Source organism: Bubalus bubalis, chromosome 7, assembly GCF_019923935.1.
Source record: "Bubalus bubalis isolate 160015118507 breed Murrah chromosome 7, NDDB_SH_1, whole genome shotgun sequence".
Lineage (NCBI taxonomy): Eukaryota > Metazoa > Chordata > Mammalia > Artiodactyla > Bovidae > Bubalus > Bubalus bubalis.
This window is the reverse complement of record NC_059163.1, coordinates 51,764,928-51,784,891: the sequence shown is the minus strand read 5'-3', so window position 1 is coordinate 51,784,891 and position 19,964 is coordinate 51,764,928. Positions and strand designations below refer to the sequence as shown.

The 19,964-nt window shown below is 35.4% G+C and overlaps 1 protein-coding gene across 5 annotated transcripts in view; it reads right to left on the bottom strand.

Moving 5' to 3' along the window:
- GABRA4 (gamma-aminobutyric acid type A receptor subunit alpha4) overlaps positions 1-19,964 on the bottom strand; it is a 245,452-nt gene that overhangs the window by 204,907 nt on the left and 20,581 nt on the right. For all 5 annotated transcript variants that reach the window (XM_044945908.2, XM_044945909.2, XM_006069951.4 and 2 more), the window contains 2 exons: positions 18,944-19,096; positions 10,507-10,766 (listed from right to left, as the gene is read on the bottom strand). In XM_044945908.2, coding sequence (XP_044801843.1) covers positions 10,507-10,766; positions 18,944-19,096 — 413 coding nt within the window. The remainder of the gene's footprint in view (positions 1-10,506; positions 10,767-18,943; positions 19,097-19,964) is intronic.

The following is a 19,964-nucleotide window of genomic DNA, read 5'->3' as shown; positions in this document are numbered from 1 at the left end:
AGTTTACTAATTATAGAGCAATTCTACAGCGATCCTTAAGCTAACGCATAAAAATCACAAACCAAACTAATGATATTTATAGTAATGAAGTGGCTCATTTCTTTGATACTCTCCTTTATCTGCTGACCATCAGTAAAACACACCTCACTGCCAGTTTAGGTTCTCCACCAGCCCCTCCCAAAATTCACCACATTTTTTACATCTCTTGGCCCCTACGGAATACGTATGCTGTCACCTAACATAGTATAAATTCAGTAAGGGCAAAACCTCTCTTTTAAGATCCTTTAAAATTTTCCTCTCCACCTTTACAATAGAATTCTTTTGAAATATATTATAAATAAATATTGTTAATTGAATGTACTAGTACATATCAGGCAGGTTATTTCAAACCAAAAATTCAAAGACATACCTTTTAACATTTTTTAGATGTTTAAAATGCCAAAAAAATTGGGAAAACTATGGATTGGTCTATAGTCAAAATCAACTGTTGATTTTTAGCACTGAGGAAATCCACATATATTTTATGCAAAGCTAGAAATTTGGAGAGTGTGTCTAATTTTCTGAGACTTTAGCTTCTATGTAAACTGAACTGCCAGCCCTGAACTGCTTGGGCTTCATTATAAATGGGATAGAGTTTTATAGTCTGGCTTACACTTTCAACAATATAAACATTGACAACCTTCAGAAAAATGAGGAATGGGGTGGGGAGTGAGGCTGTGGGCGTAGGCACAGGAAAAAGTCACCAGTCGTGGTATTTGGTTATAAGAGAGGGGAAACAATTTATACAGGTTGTAAATCTAGACTTTGGGGCCAGACTATTGGGTTTAAATCCTGGCTCAGTTATTTAGGAGGTGTGTGCTTGGACAAATCACTTACACCTCTCTGTGTCTCAGTTAGTCATCTATAAAAGAGGATGAAACCAGAACAGGATTGCTATGCCAATTATATAAGTGAATATATGCAAAATATTTAAAATACTCTCTGGTGCTACTAAACACAGGATCAGTTGATGTTCTTATTGCTGTTGGAACAGTATGAACTTTCGCTATGTAAGAGTACATAAAATAACCTGAATATTTAGTTTGACCTGACTCAGTGAACCCAAAAAGAACCATCCTTCTTTGTAGCCATGCTTATGAAAGTAAACATATGTTAAAGAGTATAAAGCAAGCTAGCATTAGTTACAGATACAGATGAGTTTGTAGTAACAGGCTTTTAAATTAGAAGGGAATTTGAATATAATCTTGGTTAACATCATCAGGTAACAGACAGAGAAATGTACACTCAGATATTAGGTTGTGTGATCAAAGAAAAACCAGAAAACTGAGAGTAGAGACAAAAATCCCTCAATAGCTGGCTGTTTTCTCTAGTTGAGAGTCAGCACAGTGCATCGGAAAGCATCCAAAACACTTCACCAAGGCTCAGTGTCCTCAACCCCAAAACTGTATATGTAACAACACGACTTATCTTAGGGTGTTTGTGGAAATCAGAGATAACACACGTAAAGTAACTAGCACAATATATATATATGGCATATGTGTGTGTGTGCTAAGTCGTTTCAGTTGTGATCAACTCTTTGCAACTCCATGGATGCATCTCTTATGTCTCTGCATTGGTAGGTGGGTTCTTGACCACTATGGCCACCTGGGAAGCCCTATAGGGCACACAGAAGTAACAATGATGGGGACTTCTCTGGTGGTCCAGTGGTTAAGAATCCACTTCCCAATGCAGGGGATGTGGTTTTGATCCTTGGTCAGGGAACTAAAGATCCCACATACCAAGGGGCAACTGAACCCATGTGCCACAATTAAAACCTGACATCAAAAATAAATAAATAAAATTTTTAAAATAACAATGATGATTATGATGGTGACAAGCTACTTACTAAATCCTCAAATTCTCCATATTGTATAAATACACTTCCAGCTTCTTCCTTTGTCATATTTGCAAACATAGAATACATGAAAATAAATGGAAAAGTTTACTAGTAATCTATATCCATACCACATACACACACTCCTACATTGTATTATACTAGGTTTACAAGATGCCTTAATACTTCCTTAAATACTAGCTAACATATTAATATCTAGCCTTCCTGATGCAGCATTGAAATTACGGCATTTCCCCTTCTGGAGGAGAAAATAGCCTAAATTTTCAATTATGATGCTAATGTTGGCATTTTTCTTCCCATGTGATGTTATTACAAATAATTACCAAGATATGCATAGTATTACTTCAATAAGCTACTAAAACTGATCGCTTCTCCTCCCTTTGTCATTTTGAATAATGTCTCTTACCTTGTCACTTTTTGCATTTCAAAGGCTAATTTGAAGTCTCAGCTTAACTCTTTCTGATTTAATTTATCATCACCCTCTCAAACATCCTTCAAAGCATTTTTCACATTTATTCATTCACGTTCACATTCATTTATTCACATTCACATACATATCATTATTTAAATATTTGAAGTTAAGTGATGAATGTCACCCCCTACACTACCCTCAGAGTATTCCCAAACTACTACATTTAACAAATGTTCCATTAATATAGCCATAAATAAATAGGTTCCCAGTAGGAAATTGAATTCATAGATCCATATTCCAGCACATAGGTCTAAAGTAGCAGTGAATATTTGAGAGTAAGCTTATACTGCTACAAACATACTTGAATTATTCTAAAACCAAGATTCTATATATTACATACAGTCAATTATAAGAATAATATCCTGTCTCCTTCACGTTAAGACTATTCTCCCCAGTTTTCTATTCTTCAACTCCTCAGCACCTTGCATGATGACTAGTGCGTAGTAGTTGCTCTGGAAACAGTTGTTAAATTGCTAACTGAGATTTGGCTCTCTTGCTTTAGCAAAATGACAATTTCTCATGAGTCAGCACATGACACATAATAAAAGTAACAGAGGAAAAACATGGTTGGAAATTAAACAAAATTCTGATACTCATGACACTTAAATCATCCAGTTTAATAATTGTGCGATTAAACAATTACTCATTGCCTAAAGAGCATTACTAACTACAGAACATTCAGTACAGAAAAAAGTATGGCTTCAGAGAGGTACAATTTATATAAGACTTAAAGAAGTCATTAAACTACTACTGTCACCAACAAACCGAAATGTCAAGTGGAATGACAGTACCTCTTCACATCCTTGTTCAAACTGCCACGGAAAGAGATTTTAAACTAAGTTAAGAAGTGAAAGAAATAAGGATAAATGAGAAAACAAGGTGGTTTTTTTTTTGGTTTTTTTTTGGGTTTTTTTTGCATGCTAGCTTAAACTATTTAAAGCACAGCATTTCTAAGAGGAATTTTGAGAATGATTGAGATGAAAATCTGAAACTGGCCTAGTTTATAGAGCCTGTTAGAATGCAATGAGGCTTGTGTATTACCAACCACTGGGAAATCATTGTACTTAACACTGGTGTTGCTCACAGACACCAATATCTGTGTGGGCTTCCCTGGTAGCTCAGCTCGTAAAGAATCCACCTGCGATGCAGGAGACCCCAGTTCAATTCCTGGGCTGGGAATGTCCTCTGAAGAAGGGATAGGCTATGCACTCCAATATTCTTGGGCTTCCCTGGTGGCTCAGCAGGTAAAGAACCCACCTGCAATGCAGGAGACCTGGCTTTGATCCCTGGGTTGGGAAGATCCCCTGGAGAAGGGAAAGGCTACCTACTCCAACATTCTGGCCAGGAGAATTCCATGGATGGTATACTCCATGGAGTCGCAAAGAATCGGACAAGACTGAGCGACTTTCACTTTCAGTGAAAGAGATGACAAAAATGATCCAAGGACAACAAACTGTACTGTCCTCATAATGCATGGCTGCACTCATAGATTTACAGAGACTTTTCATTTTGCTTGATTTTGTTTTCAAAGTGTCCTCCTCAGTTCCCTGTTGTTGTCCACTAGCTAAGTCCAACTGTTGACACGCATGTCTCAGAATGACTATCTGCTGTTCCTGGTCCTCACAGTGACCTGATTCTAGCTCACCACTTAATATCCACCTAAAGTTCACACTTAACTGTGGTAAGGAGGAATTTTACATAAAAATGCAAGTGCTTTTGGAAATTGGTGATAAATGTATTGGTTTTTAGAGGCACCACATTTCCTACTGTCTGATTACTATAGTTGGCTGATTATAATAAACAACTGTGACTATTAGACACTGTGCTATGTGCTGTATGGGAAGACAGAATGAAGCCATAATCAATTTTATTAAGGAGTTCACCATCCATGTAGGTAAACAGAGTAATCACATATGAAATAATTCATTCAAAATACTTTAGAATATTATAGATGATAACTTATGTGTGGTGCATGTGTTAGGTGTCAAAGATGCTTCAAGGAAATAAACAATGATAATGATCACAGCTACTGTGACCATCAGGGAAATGCAAATCAAAACCATCTGAGATAGCACCTCACACTTGTCAGATGGCTATCATCATAAAGACCACAAATAACAAACGCTGGAGAGGGTGTTGAGACCCTGTATAGTGAGGGGCCCTGTACACCATTGGAAGGAATGTAAATTGGTATAGCCACTATGAAGAACAAGAAGGTTTGTCAAGAAACTAAAAATAGAACTACCATATGATCCAGTAATTCCACTCCTGAGTATATTTCCAAAGGAAATAAAAACACTAATTTGAAAAACTATATGTACCCCCATGTTCATTGCAGCTCTATTCACAGTTGCCATGATATGGAAGCAACCTAAGTGTCCATCAATAGATTAATGGATTTAAAAAGATGTAGTATATATGTTTATGTTTATATATATATGTGTGTATATATATACACACATATATATACACACACACAATGAAACACTACTTAACCACCAAAAGAATGTTGCCATTTGCTATAACATGGCTGGGTCTGGAGGGTATTCGTAGTGAAATAAGTCATACAGAGAAAGACAAATAGTTCCTATTTTTTCTATTCTTTTTTCTCTTATTTTGTTATTACTCACATGTTGTATATGTGGAATCTTGCCACCATGTTCTTGAGATCCTTAAGGTTGGTCAAAATGATCCTCATCTGGGAAATAGGGCTAGAGTTTGACTTTGAAGAATAGACAGTAAAGAAGGAGATTTTCAAGAATGCACTTGAATTACTAAATTCAAGGTGCATCTTGAATTATTTATATACTCTTTTCATATCATCTTTTTCTTAAATATTCTAAGTGGAGCAAATAGCTATTTAATTTACAAATATCCTTGTAAGAATCTATGAGCACTTTAACAGTGAAAAGTTCATGAAGAATAGCTACAGTGAAATGAAAACAGACAAAGCAATTAGGTAGATGGGACAGGAAAGGTGCACAGTGGAGATGTATGCACTTGTATCAGAAAAGTACCCAGTTACATTCCATCCTATCACGGGATAGGAGAAAATGTCCCGCTATGGAAAAGTCTACCTGTCTAAACTTGAACTAATTATCTTCTTCATTAAACATGCTTCACTGCTCTTCTCTGTTCTAATGAATGATGCCACCACCATCTATCTCATCCTTCATTTCCCTGTCCCAACATCTAATCAGTCATTAAGATGTGAAATGAGAAGTTTGAGGTTTGCAAGCCCAGTCCTGCCACTTACCAGATAAATAACTTTGGGCAGATTTCTTGATCCCTAACTAGCAATATCCTCATTGGTAAAACATGGACAAAAACAATGTATTTTATAAGTTGTTAAAATTAAAATGTATCTACAGTATCTGTAAAAGTTCTTACTAAAAGCATTTGGAATATTTTGCTGTTATTATTTAATTATAGAAACACAAACAAAAGACTCTGTGTTAAGCTCATAATTTTATACACATGTATTATACACACACACACACACACATTCTTATGTCTATCTGTATAGCTATATTATAAATTAAATACTATAAAACAGAATTTAAGAGAACAAGCCCTACACTCAGACACAACTAAATTAAGCTAAATATTGGGTCTACCATTTTCTAGTTGTGTTATCTTGAATACATCACTTAACAACTTCAAGGGTCACTTTCTTCATCTGTAAAATAGTTATTGTGAGTTTGCAACTAATTAGCACATATCAAGCATATCACACAGTACCTGACACAATATAAAAGTCCAAGGAATTTTAGTCATTATATCATGGGATTTTTTTCACAATATACAATGTGCATACATTAATGTATACTTTCTGACTGAACAAGAACTGTGAAATATATTTTCAAATAATTGTTAAAATATGATTTTATTAAGAAATCTCCACATTTTATAGTTACTATTTTCCAAACCATCCTATTAGTCCAGATCACCTGTGTCAGCGAGCAAGTAGGTACTCTAAGAAGCAGTAAGGGTACAGAAAGATAGAACCACAAAAACAGAGCTCAGCTTAAATACTGGAAGGGCAAAGTCAAAGTCAGAATTATAGTAATGTCGCAGAAGCAAAACATCCACTTTCCCTCCTGAGATGCCTAAAAACATACTCAGGCTGCCCGTAGCTGCTCTTAGAGTCTGCCAATCGGCCTTTTCTCCTTGCTTCATGAATATTCCATAAAGCATAAGCTTTCCAATTCCCAAGAAATAAAAATGGTAACCATAAAACTCTGCTTGGCCATTAATAGTCCATAGGTCACATATAGTGACAATGAATCAAACGACTAGTGACCTTACCCAAAGGACCAGTGAACTATCAAATATTGTGCAGACTGAAGGCAATTTTAAATGAGTTTAAACACATTTTAAACAAAGGCAGCATTATTCAAATAAGCAAATAGCTACCCAAGTTGGAACACATTAGAATAATAAAATTTCAACTATTTGATTAAAATCTATCCTGAAAATCCAAACTTACTAAGATAATTAGAATATTTCCTACCAGGAACATATTTTAAAATTTTGCTCCTAACATACTCTTTCCCCTTCTTGATTTCCTTGTCCTTATTTATCTATGTTTTTCTCTGTCTCCTTCCCTTCCTCAATTTTAATGCATTCTCAACCTTCAAAGCTAAACTTAATAATGAAAGTATTCAGTGACAACTGAAGCCCCAAAGCCAGGTGTGTTCTGGCAGCAATATGTGCTCTGGAGAATGGATGGTCAATTCATTAATCACTGTCCTTAGAACACAGATTCTTCAAGGAAACTGCTCTGGAGATCTAAGTTATAATACATACATGGTTACACACTGTAGAGGATGTGAAATACATATTTTGATGAAATTTATTATAAATTCCTTCCACACCTGTAAAGACCATGACTCTATGCCCTTCACAAACAAATTTCATCATCTTATTCCTTATTATGCCATTTGCACACAGCATGAGGCCCATGCTGCCAAGAGGAGTTACCGAATCCAAGCGGACTTAGCCAACTGAACACACCAAACCTAGCATTCATCAGTGATAACAACTGTTACAGTCAAAAAATATGTTTCAAGGAGGTATTAGTTCTCATCCCACCTTTGGAAATTCTGCAGAACAGTTTTATGCTAGTTAAGCAGTACTTTCAAGTATATACAATAACACTATGCAAGGAGTCTTATCACCTTGCAAAAATGAAAAGAGAACCACATTAACTCATTATAAACAGAAAAAAACTACATATTTATATGTGTGTGTGTGTGTTTATATATATATATATGTCTCCAAATGCATAATCTTTAGACTTTAGCAATCCTGGGATCAGGGCAAGTTAATAGCTACAAGGAAAAGTCAATATATTTAATAACTTCCACATTAGAAAATGATAAGTTGAAATATGTTGTTTTAAAAGTTAAACACTGGTTATAATAGGACAGATAGCTTTCAAAGTACATGAAAAAATAAAGAATGTGAAAATTAAGCAATAAAAATGCATTACAAAAGTTAATATTAAGAAAGAATGTAAAAGTTAATGAAATCAGACCAAATCGAATTCAAGGGGTACTATATGGAATCTCCCCAAAGAGGTTATTTTATGATCAAATTCACAGAGTTCAATGAAAATAGAGCTGTTATAAATCTTTACATGTTGAGTATCATAGCATCAAGATGCATAAGACAAAACTAGCTAAAATACAAAACTAACACAATCTCATTTTTGGAGAATTTTTCTTAACGTTTTTGGTATTTGAAAGATCAAGAAGACAAGAAGTGACTTATAAAATTATTAAGAGGTGACATAATAATGTTTTAGGTAAAATTAGTAACTAATAGTCAACTCCTTAATTTCCATCAAACATCTATAAGCTTTAGTATAATTCAGACCACAATGAAAGTATCAATAACATTCAAATCTATACAGGTAACATTTCTGAATATAAGGTGGTTCAGCTAAAAATACAATGAAGCTAGATAAACAAACAATATCCCATTTGGAACTTATAATATTATCTTCCAAATAATTATGAGCTTATATAGAAAAATAGCAGCATAATTGCAGAATATTTAGCAAATAATTATGATAATACATCACTAAAAAGTTATGAATTATGGCCAAAGCTGTATGCAAAGGAAATCTCATTGCAATAAAGGAAACTTTATTATTAAATAAGAAACGGTGAAAATAAATTAAGAACTAAACTCAAAATGCTAGAAAAAGAGTAACAAAATTAACCTGCAGAAAGATGAAATTAAAATAAATCTTAAGTCAACAATAAGAATAAAAAGCAAATAAATAAACACAGGATAATTTTTTAAAGGAACATTAGATAGAATTATTCTACCAAGGCCTCAATACAACAAAGCAAAACAACAAACACAACAAAACAACAATAAAAGGCAGAAAGGACACAAAATTACTTATGGGGAAAGGGAAAGGGAATAAAACTGTTGATAATGAGTTTTTTATCTGACAATAGTAAACAAAATTCATTTTAATAATTTTGAAAATCTTGATGAAATTGATTTCTTTAGAAGAAAATGTAAGCTATCCAAACTTACTTTAATGGAAGGACAATAATTTTTTCTATCAGCTCATATGTCATTCTTAGAGAATCAGTTCCCTTATCCCTGCATGGGGAAAGACAGCTATAAACTGAAGGACCCTTAACAGTTTATACCTACCAGGGTAGAGTGGAAGTGAAAGTGAAGTCGTTCAGTCGTGTCCGACTCTTTGCAACCCCATGGACTGTAGCCTATCAGCCTCCTCCGTCCATGGGATTTTCCAGGCAAGAGTGCTGGAGCAGATTGCCATTTCCTTCTCCAAAGGCTCTTCCCGACCCAGGAATCGATCTGGGTCTCCCGCATTGCAGGTAGACGCTTTAGGGTCTGAGCCACCAGGGAAGCCCAGGGTAAACAGCTAACCTAATTTGTTCTACTGGCATCTTCTCTGGGAGGACTTTCTGGTCTCGGAACTGAATTCTACTATTGTCACAGTGCCCTAACATTTCCTTCCCACTTTGGTGATTCAGCACTATCAAAGCAATGCACCATCTAATGTACCTGTTTTGCTATATATATATACATTTTTTGTAAATTTTCTGTCTCCCCTGTCCTACATACTTAAATATAAGTCCATAGAGTAAGATAATTGTCAGAGGGCTTTGTATGCCCCTGTTTCTCAGATCATCAACAGTGTCTGGTGCATAGTTGATGCTAAATATGTATTTGGTGAATGAGTGAAAAAAAAGAATGAATGCATGTTTGAATAATTAAGGGGATGAGTTATTACCATAGAGAATAGAGTTGGTGACTTTCATACACTTTGATTTGGGTACATGCAGACAAAAGGAGCTTTTGACTCATTTGTGGCAACTACAATAAGGCTGTGTATAACTGACCATAGATACTTATTTGATTCAGGAAAGAAAAAGAGAGAGAGACAGTAGAGTATCAGAGGAGGAGGAGGAGAAAGAAGAGAAGGAGGAGGAAGAGGAGGTGATGATTGCTTGCTTTCTCATTTTCATGATGGTTTGCTATTTTTGTACAACTGGTATCCAAAAGTCACTTTTTAATTTTTTTTAATTCACAGAATCACTCATGTGCCCAATGTAAATTACAGTAGCTTTTATATACTTTCATATCCTTTTAGATCTGTCTCTTTAGGGCAAAAATTCTCAATCTTGGAAGGATATCACCTGCACCTATGAGTCTTCTTGTTTATTGGTTTTCTTTTCTTTTTTCATACAAGGGCACATCCCCATGGGGGCAATTCTAATGTGGAGCCATGCTAAGAATCACTGCTTTATTTTGTTCAATGAACTCTACTAAGATGCTTTTCCGACCTACTTAAGAGTATCCACAGGTTTCTCATAAGATTTTGCCCCCTAAAAATTAAAAATTTTTAAATTCTGAACTTTCATTTGAACAGGGCTGTGTACATCTATCTATCCAGAGCTGTTTAATTTTTAAGCCATTAATCATAGTTTCAAAGTTGAAATTTATGATTATCCTTTAACATTTTTTTTGAATTTTTAAATGAGTTACAAATTGTCATTGAGATTTTCAACTTCCTAGCTTTTCTCCTGGCAATGGAAATTTGACCAAGATGCTAAAATCATGAGCTAAAGGATATTAAGTCAAATACCTGCAGAGGTGTTTCAAGATGCTTTTCTCTCAGCACTGGAGCAGCTGAAATTTCCTGGGGGGCTTTTGATGTCTTCCTTTTGGCTTTTTCCATTTGTACATTGGTAAAGTAGTTGACGGCAGCAAACTCAATAAGGGCCGAAAATACAAAAGCAAAGCAGACAGCTATGAACCAATCCATGGCAGTTGCATAGGACACTTTGGGTAAAGAATGCCGTGCACTGATGCTCAGTGTGGTCATGGTCAGGACTGTGGTTATTCCTTCAAGGGAAAAGAGCAAAGAGACAAAATACTTTATGGTTACTTCTATGCAGAAAAAACAACCAAACAAAAAGATATGGAAATTTGGTGGGATGGCAGTAACAAAGTTTATAGTAACTCAAAACAAACCATTTTTGATATGATTCCAATCCTAATGGTTCCGTGAAATTAGCACAGGCTTTGGAGTGAGAGACAGACGTGGTTCAAATACTTATTTCTCCAATCACTGGCTCAGTGTGAGTTGGATTAAGTTAGGAAAACACACTGGGTTTCACTTGATGCCCACTTACTGAGCTTACTATGAAGACTTAAAGTATGTAAGGCAACTACATACATTGGGTTGATATTAGTACCCAGGCCAATATACCTGAGAAACTCAACACCTAACAGGAAGTGTGACTCACTGAAGCACTGATTCTCAACCAGGAGTGGGAAGATGGTAGCACTGAAAATTAAAGTATCAGAATTTCATGTCTGGGGTAGGCATGGCCCATGTTATTGAAACTCTCTACCAGAAAAATCACAAGTTATATACACTCAAAATCTTTACCTGAATATTACCTATTTAACTAAAATTAAAATGTACTAGTTATAAAAATAGCTCAATTTATATAAAACAGAAGGAATGCTCCCAAGAAATAGATTTCTAGAACAATTTGGTTTTAAAAATATTGGATATCTCAGTTCAGTTCAGTGACTCAGTGATGTCCAACTCTTTGTGACCCCATGGACTGCACCAAGCCAGGCTTCCTTGTTCATCACCAACTCCTGGAGCTTGTTCAAACTCATGTCCATTGAGTCAGTGATGCCATCCAACCATCTCATTCTCTGTCGTCCCCTTTTCTTCCTGCCTTCAATCTTTCCCAGCATCAGAGTCTTTTCTAATGAGTCAGTTCTTCGAATTAGGTGGTCAAACTATTGGAGCTTCAACATCAGTACTTCCAATAAATATTCAGGACTAATTTCCTTTGATTGGACATCTACTGCCCTTCAGTTTATGGTTGGCAGGAAAATACTGGTAACAAGAATAACAGTATTTCTCTCCCATCAACAAGCTTCTGAAACATATCATCTCCAGAAAAACCTTTTCTGCAGAGCCTGGAAAAATGTTAATCCCCATTCTCAATAGAAAAATCCCACTTGCCACTGAAACTACAGAGAAATGCATTACTTAAGAACGCTAAATATTTGCACAATTGCCCCTTTCTGCATCTTTGTTTCTCTGTGGATCTAATCCATGTTATGTAGTTAAGTTTGGAAATTTATTTGGAGATTTACCATATCCATTTAAATCATTCTGTGTAATACCTAGGAAATCTCCTGAATTGATACACTCAGATGTTTGGGAATGATGATGATGAAGACAATAACAATGATGAATGTATAAACTATTTATTCCAATCCATGCCAATCCCTAGTGTAAAGTCACACATTAAACTGAAGGGATAGTGAGCCCCATGCAATAATGAAGGAATAAAAATATTTTGATGCAGGGAGAAATAACATTGTCTCTTCAACTCAGCACTTAATTATATTCTACCTTGTATTGTTTCCTAATTGTTTCCTTTGTGTGAGCTCTGTTTCCACAACTTCATTAAGCATGGACTCCTTATGGGCAGAAATATTTAACACCACTTTGGAATTTACTGTATTTCACATAGTGCAGAGCACATGATAAATGCGTAATAAATACAAATACATTTTTCAGCTCTTCAGGAATCCATTTTCTTTCTAGTCCTTTCTGAATTGTCAGTTTTAAAACATGAGAAATTAGAACAACTTCTGAGCTATGGATCTTTCAAAAATATTCCATGAACTATACATAGGGAACAAGTTGAGAATTTGGTTGTATTCTCTTTTAAAAGAAATGTTTGTGATAGTTTTAACAATTTATAAGTTTAAAACAGACTTAAAATATGTTTATTCAATCAAATATATAAATACCTACATGCCTATGAAAATGCAATATTGTGAATTTATTAGACTTTGTTTTGGAAAGAGACCTCAGGACTTTTAGGCCTCTATTTTATTTTATTTTTATTTTTAGGCTTCTATTTTAAATCTCAGGAAAATGGCACTATCCTTATGGTCATTATGAGATAGTGAATAAACCCTAAATCAATTCTGAAAACTTCTAGCTGCAAAATTTAAATATAAATCAAAGTTTTTCTTCTTATTCATAGCAGGTTAAATGACCTATTAAGAATTCAAAACTGTTCTACAACTTTATTAGGTATATTTCCTCTAATAGCATAGAAATTATACTGAAAGAGCTTGAAAATAAAATATAAACAGTGCCATTTAAGTAAGAATACTACTCAGAAATCAGAAAGTTTTACAGAGACCATAATGTAATCAAAAAGGTATCTGAAACTCAAATATAAACAATTTAAGATTATCCATATTGCTTTGAACATTTTTTTAGCAATAGAGCAATTTCTCCTGAGGATAAGCAGTAATGGTCTTTTTCTCTCCTGCAGTATGAGAAGAAATTTCATCATTAATGACAAGTAAGCAGAATATTAATGCAATTATTGAGTTGTGAATCCAAAAATGACTTTCTGATTGTTAAGGAGGGTAGATCACCAAGTTTATGAATATGTTCAACAGTATATGGCTATGTGGCTGCTTTGCATTTCTTTTTTATTATCTAGAGCACACTTGATTTAAAAGTTTGCAGAAAGGTCTTTCAGATATTATGGTTCCTATTTTATGACTTGGCAAAATTAAGAAAGTAACTGGCATAAACAATTGGCTGAGTGTTTGAAATTGCCATGCCTTTAGACATTAAAACGTTTCTCTGTCTGGAGTTCAATTTTAAGAAAGAACTAGCATGACAGGAATGGGCTTCTTACGCCTGCGTCTAGGTGAAGCAGTTGGTTAAATGGACACCTACAAAACAGCAAACAGACGCTAACCTCTCGGATAAGAGGCCATGCTCCTTCTGCATCTAGGAAGACAGTATATCTGAAACCACATCTCTCCTGAAAATACTTTAATAACCATGGAACTTTTTTGATAAGTTCAGATATTGATGCCAGGCCCCGTTTTTAGAATGCTGAATATGCACCATATTGGCTGGCCCAGGAGCTGGAAGAGGACATTTAAAAGTAGGCTAAGACTATACACAGGAGTGAATTTTGGGCTAGCTACTCCTAGAAAACGAACTAGTAATGGTGTAGATATGCCAGCTGGCATTTACGCAGATTTCATGTTTTACTATACTGGAATAATTAGAAAACTTAAGAGGCATACATCTTTAGTGATAGACCTTTCCAGAGAATTTGGCACACGCTACTTCTCATATTTACACTAATTTTTATTAGTTTTTCTTTTTGCGTGATCTTGAGTGACGTCTCTTACTCAGCAAATTCTTCCTTGAGTAAAGAGAAAAATGAGAATTGGGACAGATAAATGTTAGCCCAGAATTATTTCTTTTTATTTGAATCTCATATGAAATAGACTGTTCACTCCCCACTCCCCACATACTTAAAACTTAACTTCCTTAAGAAAATACCATCAAAAATCTCAACAAACAATTAAATAGTTACTGTTCTGGCACATCTTAGGTCTTAGAAAACTTCATTATTGGGCATAATTTTCCTGGTCAATCCAAACCAGTATCTTGGTGCCTGAGCACAATCAGAAGCAAATGGAAGAGTTCCCACAAAGTATGCAGAGCGCATAGCCATAGACATCCACTCAGCAGCTCTGAAGTCATCCACAAGCTCCCAGGTCCCCAGACTGCCTCCCCAACCCCACCCCCACTACATAAGGACAGAATGGCAGAGTGGACATGAGGGAGTTCTCAAAGTCAGGAAGAAATTGTTTTGGGTTTATCACTTCAATATATGATTTTATACAAGTTTCTTAATCTCTTTGTGTCTATATCCTTATCCATATAAAATTACTAATGCCTAACTTGCTGAGTTATTCTGAGGATTAAATAAGATGATCTCTATCAGTACATGGCAAATTTTATTATCATTATTATTAGTGTTACCAGGGCTGCCGTCTTGGGCTCCCACAGTCGGACACACGACTGAAGCGACTTAGCAGCAGCAGTATCCTTACTATATGATACATAATGTCCTTACGCTGGCTTATCTGGATAGGAAATATTGGATGGATACAGCTATAACTAATGCTCTCCGCCCACACACACATACCACTGGAAATTTCTATTATTTGGGGACAAATGAGACAGTACCATGGCTATGAGTTTATAATCAACCAAGAAAGCATTCAAAGCTCATCAAGCAATCACAATAACTATAAAATAAAGAGAACATTCACATGATAGTATCAAGTAGCGAGTCTCAAAATGAGAGAGAAGGCAGCACAGACTGTCATAATAGTCAACGACACTATAAACAGTATTCACTGTGGTAGCCTTTGTATCCAAATAAACTCATTGAATCCTCACAGCAACCTTATGCAGTAGTGACAATTCGCCCTGTTGTAACACTTGAGGAAACAGGCAGAAATAACTCACTGAAGGCTCACAGCTAATAAATGGTAGACTTTAGGTTACAACCTAGGCCATCTTGCTCCAAAGTCTGCACTTTTTGACGTGGATGCCTCTTAATCAAAGGCATCATTAATAGGGCAATATTTTCTGTTGCAGAAATTATTTAGGAGCATAAGATAAAGATGGTAATACATGTGGAAGTGATTTTATTTTTATTTTCAATGATGATAGTTCCTGAAACATTAATATTATTTGTACAAGGGAAAGTTCAGGGACTTTGACCTTATTCTCAGCCCCTAACTTTCTGCCCTGTCAGGTTGTCTTTATAGATGATGCATACAGCCAAGGTTAACTGAGTGTTCACTGCACTTAATGAGACAATAAACACCAAGCATTTAGCAAATTAATCTTTTTTTGGTAACACAGATAGACCTAGAGATTATCATACTGAGGGGAAGTAAACCAGACTGAGAAAGAAAACTATATATTAATAGGATATCACTTACATGTAGAATCTAAACACTGATAAAAATGAACTTATTTATAAAACAGAAACAGACGCATAGACAGAAAGGAAACTTATGGTTACCAAAGGGGAAGAAGATGTGGGAGGAACAACTTAAGAGTTTGGGATTAACATACACACTACATACATAAAATAGATAAACAACAAGAAATTATTGTATACTCAGTATTTTGTAATAATCTATAAGGGAAAAGAATCTAAAAAAATATACATATATATTTTTATATATGTCTACATATATATATCTGAGTAACTGTGCTATATAACTGAGACTAACACAATGTTGTAATAATGTTGTAATAATGCTGTAAAGAGCAATGTTGGATAGGAAGCTGGAATGTTAGGTCCATGAATCAAGGCAAACTGGAAGTGGTCAAACAGGAGATGGCAGAGTGAACATCGACATTCTAGGAATCAGCAAACTAAGATGGACTGGAATGGGTGAATTTAACACAGATGACCATTATATCAACTACTGTGGGCAGAAATCCCTTAGAAGAAATGGAGTAGCTATTATGGTCAACAAAAGAGTCCGAAATGCAGTACTTAGATGCAATCTCAAAAATGACAGAATGATCTCTGTTCATTTCCAAGGCAAACCATTCAAGATCACAGTAATCCAACTCTGTGCCCCGACCAGTAACGCTGAAGAAGCTGAAGTTGAACAGTTCTATGAAGACCTACAAGAGCTTCTAGAACTAACACCCAAAAAAGATGTCCTTTTCACTATAGGGGACTGGAATGCAAAACCAGGAAGTCAAGAAACACCTGGAGTAACAGGTAAATTTGGCCTTGGAGAACAGAATGAAGCAGGGCAAAGGCTAATAGAGTTCTGCCAAGAGAACGCACTGGTCATAGCAAACACCCTCCTCCAACAACAGAAGAGAAGACTCTACACATGGACATCACCAGATGGTCAACACCAAAATCAGATTGATTGTATTCTTTGCAGCCGAAGATGGAGAAGCTCTATACAGTCAGCAAAAACAAGACCGGGAGCTGACTGTGGCTCAGATCATGAACTCCTTATTGGCAAATTCAGACTTAAATAGAACAAAGTGGGGAAAACCACTAGACCATTCAAGTATGACCTAAATCAAATCCCTTATGATTATACAGTGGAAGTGAGAAATAGATTTAAGGGACTAGATCTGATAGACAGAGTGCCTGATGAACTATGGACGGAGGTTCATGACATTGAACTATAAAGAAAGCTGAGAACCAAAAAATTAATGCTTTTGAACTGTGGTGTTGGAGAAGACTCTTGAGAGTCCCTTGGACTGCAAGGAGATCCAACGAGTGTATCCTCACAGAGATCGGTCCTGAGTGCTCATTGGAAGGACTGTTGTTGAAGCTGAAACTCTAATACTTTGGCCACCTCATGTGAAGAGCTGACTCATTTGAAAAGACCCTGATTCTGGGAAAGATTGAGGGCAGGAGGAAAAGGGGACAACAGAGGATGAGATGGTTGGATGGCATCACTGACTCAATGGACATGAGTTTGGGTAGACTCTGGGAGTTGGTGATGGACAGGGAGGCCTAGCGTGATGCGGTTCATGGGGTCACAAACTGAACTGAACTGAACACAGTGATGCAAATCAACTGTATTTCATTAAAAAAAAAAGAATTTAGCAGAGTGTATGGCATTACATAATGGAAAGATGCATGTTTTCTTTTAAAAACAGTTAATAATCAAGGCAACAAAGTCAAAGCAAAATTATTCTCCCCTATATAATAGAACATCTGGGAGTAACAAGTATGTGCTAAGTGTGCTATTTACCCTGTAATGACTACCACACGTTACTCTAAATCTTCACTAGTCTAGGAAGGAGAGATGTGTTATCACAATGTCCTATGGATGGAGAAAATAAGTGGCAAATGTGGGTTTTAAAACCTGACCTACTGGAAAATAAACTTCACTACATTGTTTTCTCTCTTCATTTTTCCATCTATTTTCAACAGCTGAATTTTTTCAACACTTGCAATGTGCAGTTATTCTTTAATTAAACCCTCACAACTCTATGAAGTAGACAGTCCCACTACACCCGCTCAACGCCTTCTTGGGGTCACACTCTGCCCGGAGCACTAACCCTCCTCTAAGCGTTTCCCCAGTAGGATTCCAAAACCTTCTTGAGTGAACCTAAGCTTAAAGCGGTGGGGGTGTCCGTGGATTATGTCCCCACATTCAGGTCAACTGAGAACACTAAGATGGCCCTCATCAGAAAGTCTCTCAATGGATCAGGGTTGGGTGAGAAGTCCCCACGCTCTTCAGTTTCTTCTTAGCAGCATTCTTTCAGCTTTTGTGTGATGAGGGGTATTATATCATGGCTTTCTACCAAAGAGAAAAAAGCAATGGGAAGTTGGCATCTTTCATGGGGACTATACCTCCATTCCAGAGCAATTCTGATCATTTTCTTTTTTGTCCTACAACTGAATGCCTTTTCCACTCACAATCAATAGAAAAAGAATAGAGAAATATTAAATTAAATATTATTATAACTAATTGTAATATTTTACAATCAGCCAAAAGCATGGCTGATATGCAAAGGCTTATTAACAGCTAAAAAAATTAAAACTCAAGTTTTCTGGATTTGATACAATGACGAATGATATATAGGAAGCCAGTATATAAACAAAAAGAAAAAATGTGACATATTCAGAAAATAAAGTGTAGATAGACTACAACAATGAGTTAACAAACTAAGCATATAATACTTTCAATTCAATGCATTTAAACCTTTTGTTCCTCTTCATTAAAAGGCAAATATTTCTAAGGCTTTCATATTCATTCATCCATGACTTTTATTTTAAACTCCCGGTGCATTTCATTTTAACACCTAGACATGATTTTAATTCAATTACACAGCATTAAGCTAGGCACCCAAGAATATCACCCACAGTGAAATTATATCCAGATTCACACTTGGTCTTCACCTGCCAGTTTACAATAAAGTAAATCCGATGGGGACCCAAATGAAGGAATGGAATGCACTTATCCTCTCAAGCTTTATTACTTTGTATTAGCTGATAAAAATGAAATCTTATGTGATTCTTTACTTAGCACAGCCAGATATATTACTGTTTAATATCTTCTCAGAGATGATATCTAAAGGCTAGTCCCATGAATCACAATCAAAATGTGAAGTGAACAAAAATAACCAAGAAATGAATTATAATTACCAAATACAGTCCTAGCTGGAACTGATTCCTTATTTATCCAGAATGAAACTTGAGAAAGAATTACTGTCATAATACATGGAATGTATGTTTGAATCATAAAATAACCCATCTTCCGTCTGAGGTGAAAATAAACCGTCATAACAATATATTCACCTGTGAACGAAGCATGAGGAAAATTTTATATTAATAGGTTCTGTGAGCAAATATTCAATGGTTTTATAATCATATTTCAGAATAACAAACAGTATTCTAGGCAAAGAAAGTATCTGCTCTGCATGACAGCACAAGCATTGAGAAATATGAAGTTCCCAACAAGGGGAAAACAATACTGAGCATCATTACACAGAAAAACATTTCTGTTGTTACATTGTGATTAAGCAATTTAGTAAGTTGGGCTATAATTTTATAAAAATTCTTACAGTGCCTTCCATTTTAAAGATCTAACACTGCAAAAGCAATTAGACTTCATTTTCAGCATTTTTAAGAGCAGAATTTAGAGTTAACATTTATGGAAAATCACTTGGAAAAAAACCATGAAAATATACACACCTGTATGAAAATATAAAGCCTCATTTTAGAAAGAATTGTAATACACAGCTATACATTGTATATACATATATGCTTAGAGAAAGGTTGTCTTACTGTCTTAGTTTCAGGAAAAAACTTTCTTTCTAAATGTGATATATGTGAAAAAAATATATAAAGAAACACATATAGACCCATCCATAACATCCCTGAGTTCAGGTGTGTTTTATTAGCATTTAGACAAAAACCTAAAAAAGATAGTAAGTAAATATATCATAAGATTTCTCATAGCTCTTGATAAAATATTTAATATTACATCTGAAAGTAACATGCTAAGAAAGTAACTCAGGAAGCAGTAGCCTTATTCTCAGATTGAAGACTCAAATCTTCCCAAAACATATTTTTATAATCACTTACAGGCTGGAAAATAAATGTTTTCAAAAAATATTTTTCCTGGTGATACATATAAGGAATAGTTTAAGAACAAGCAATAATC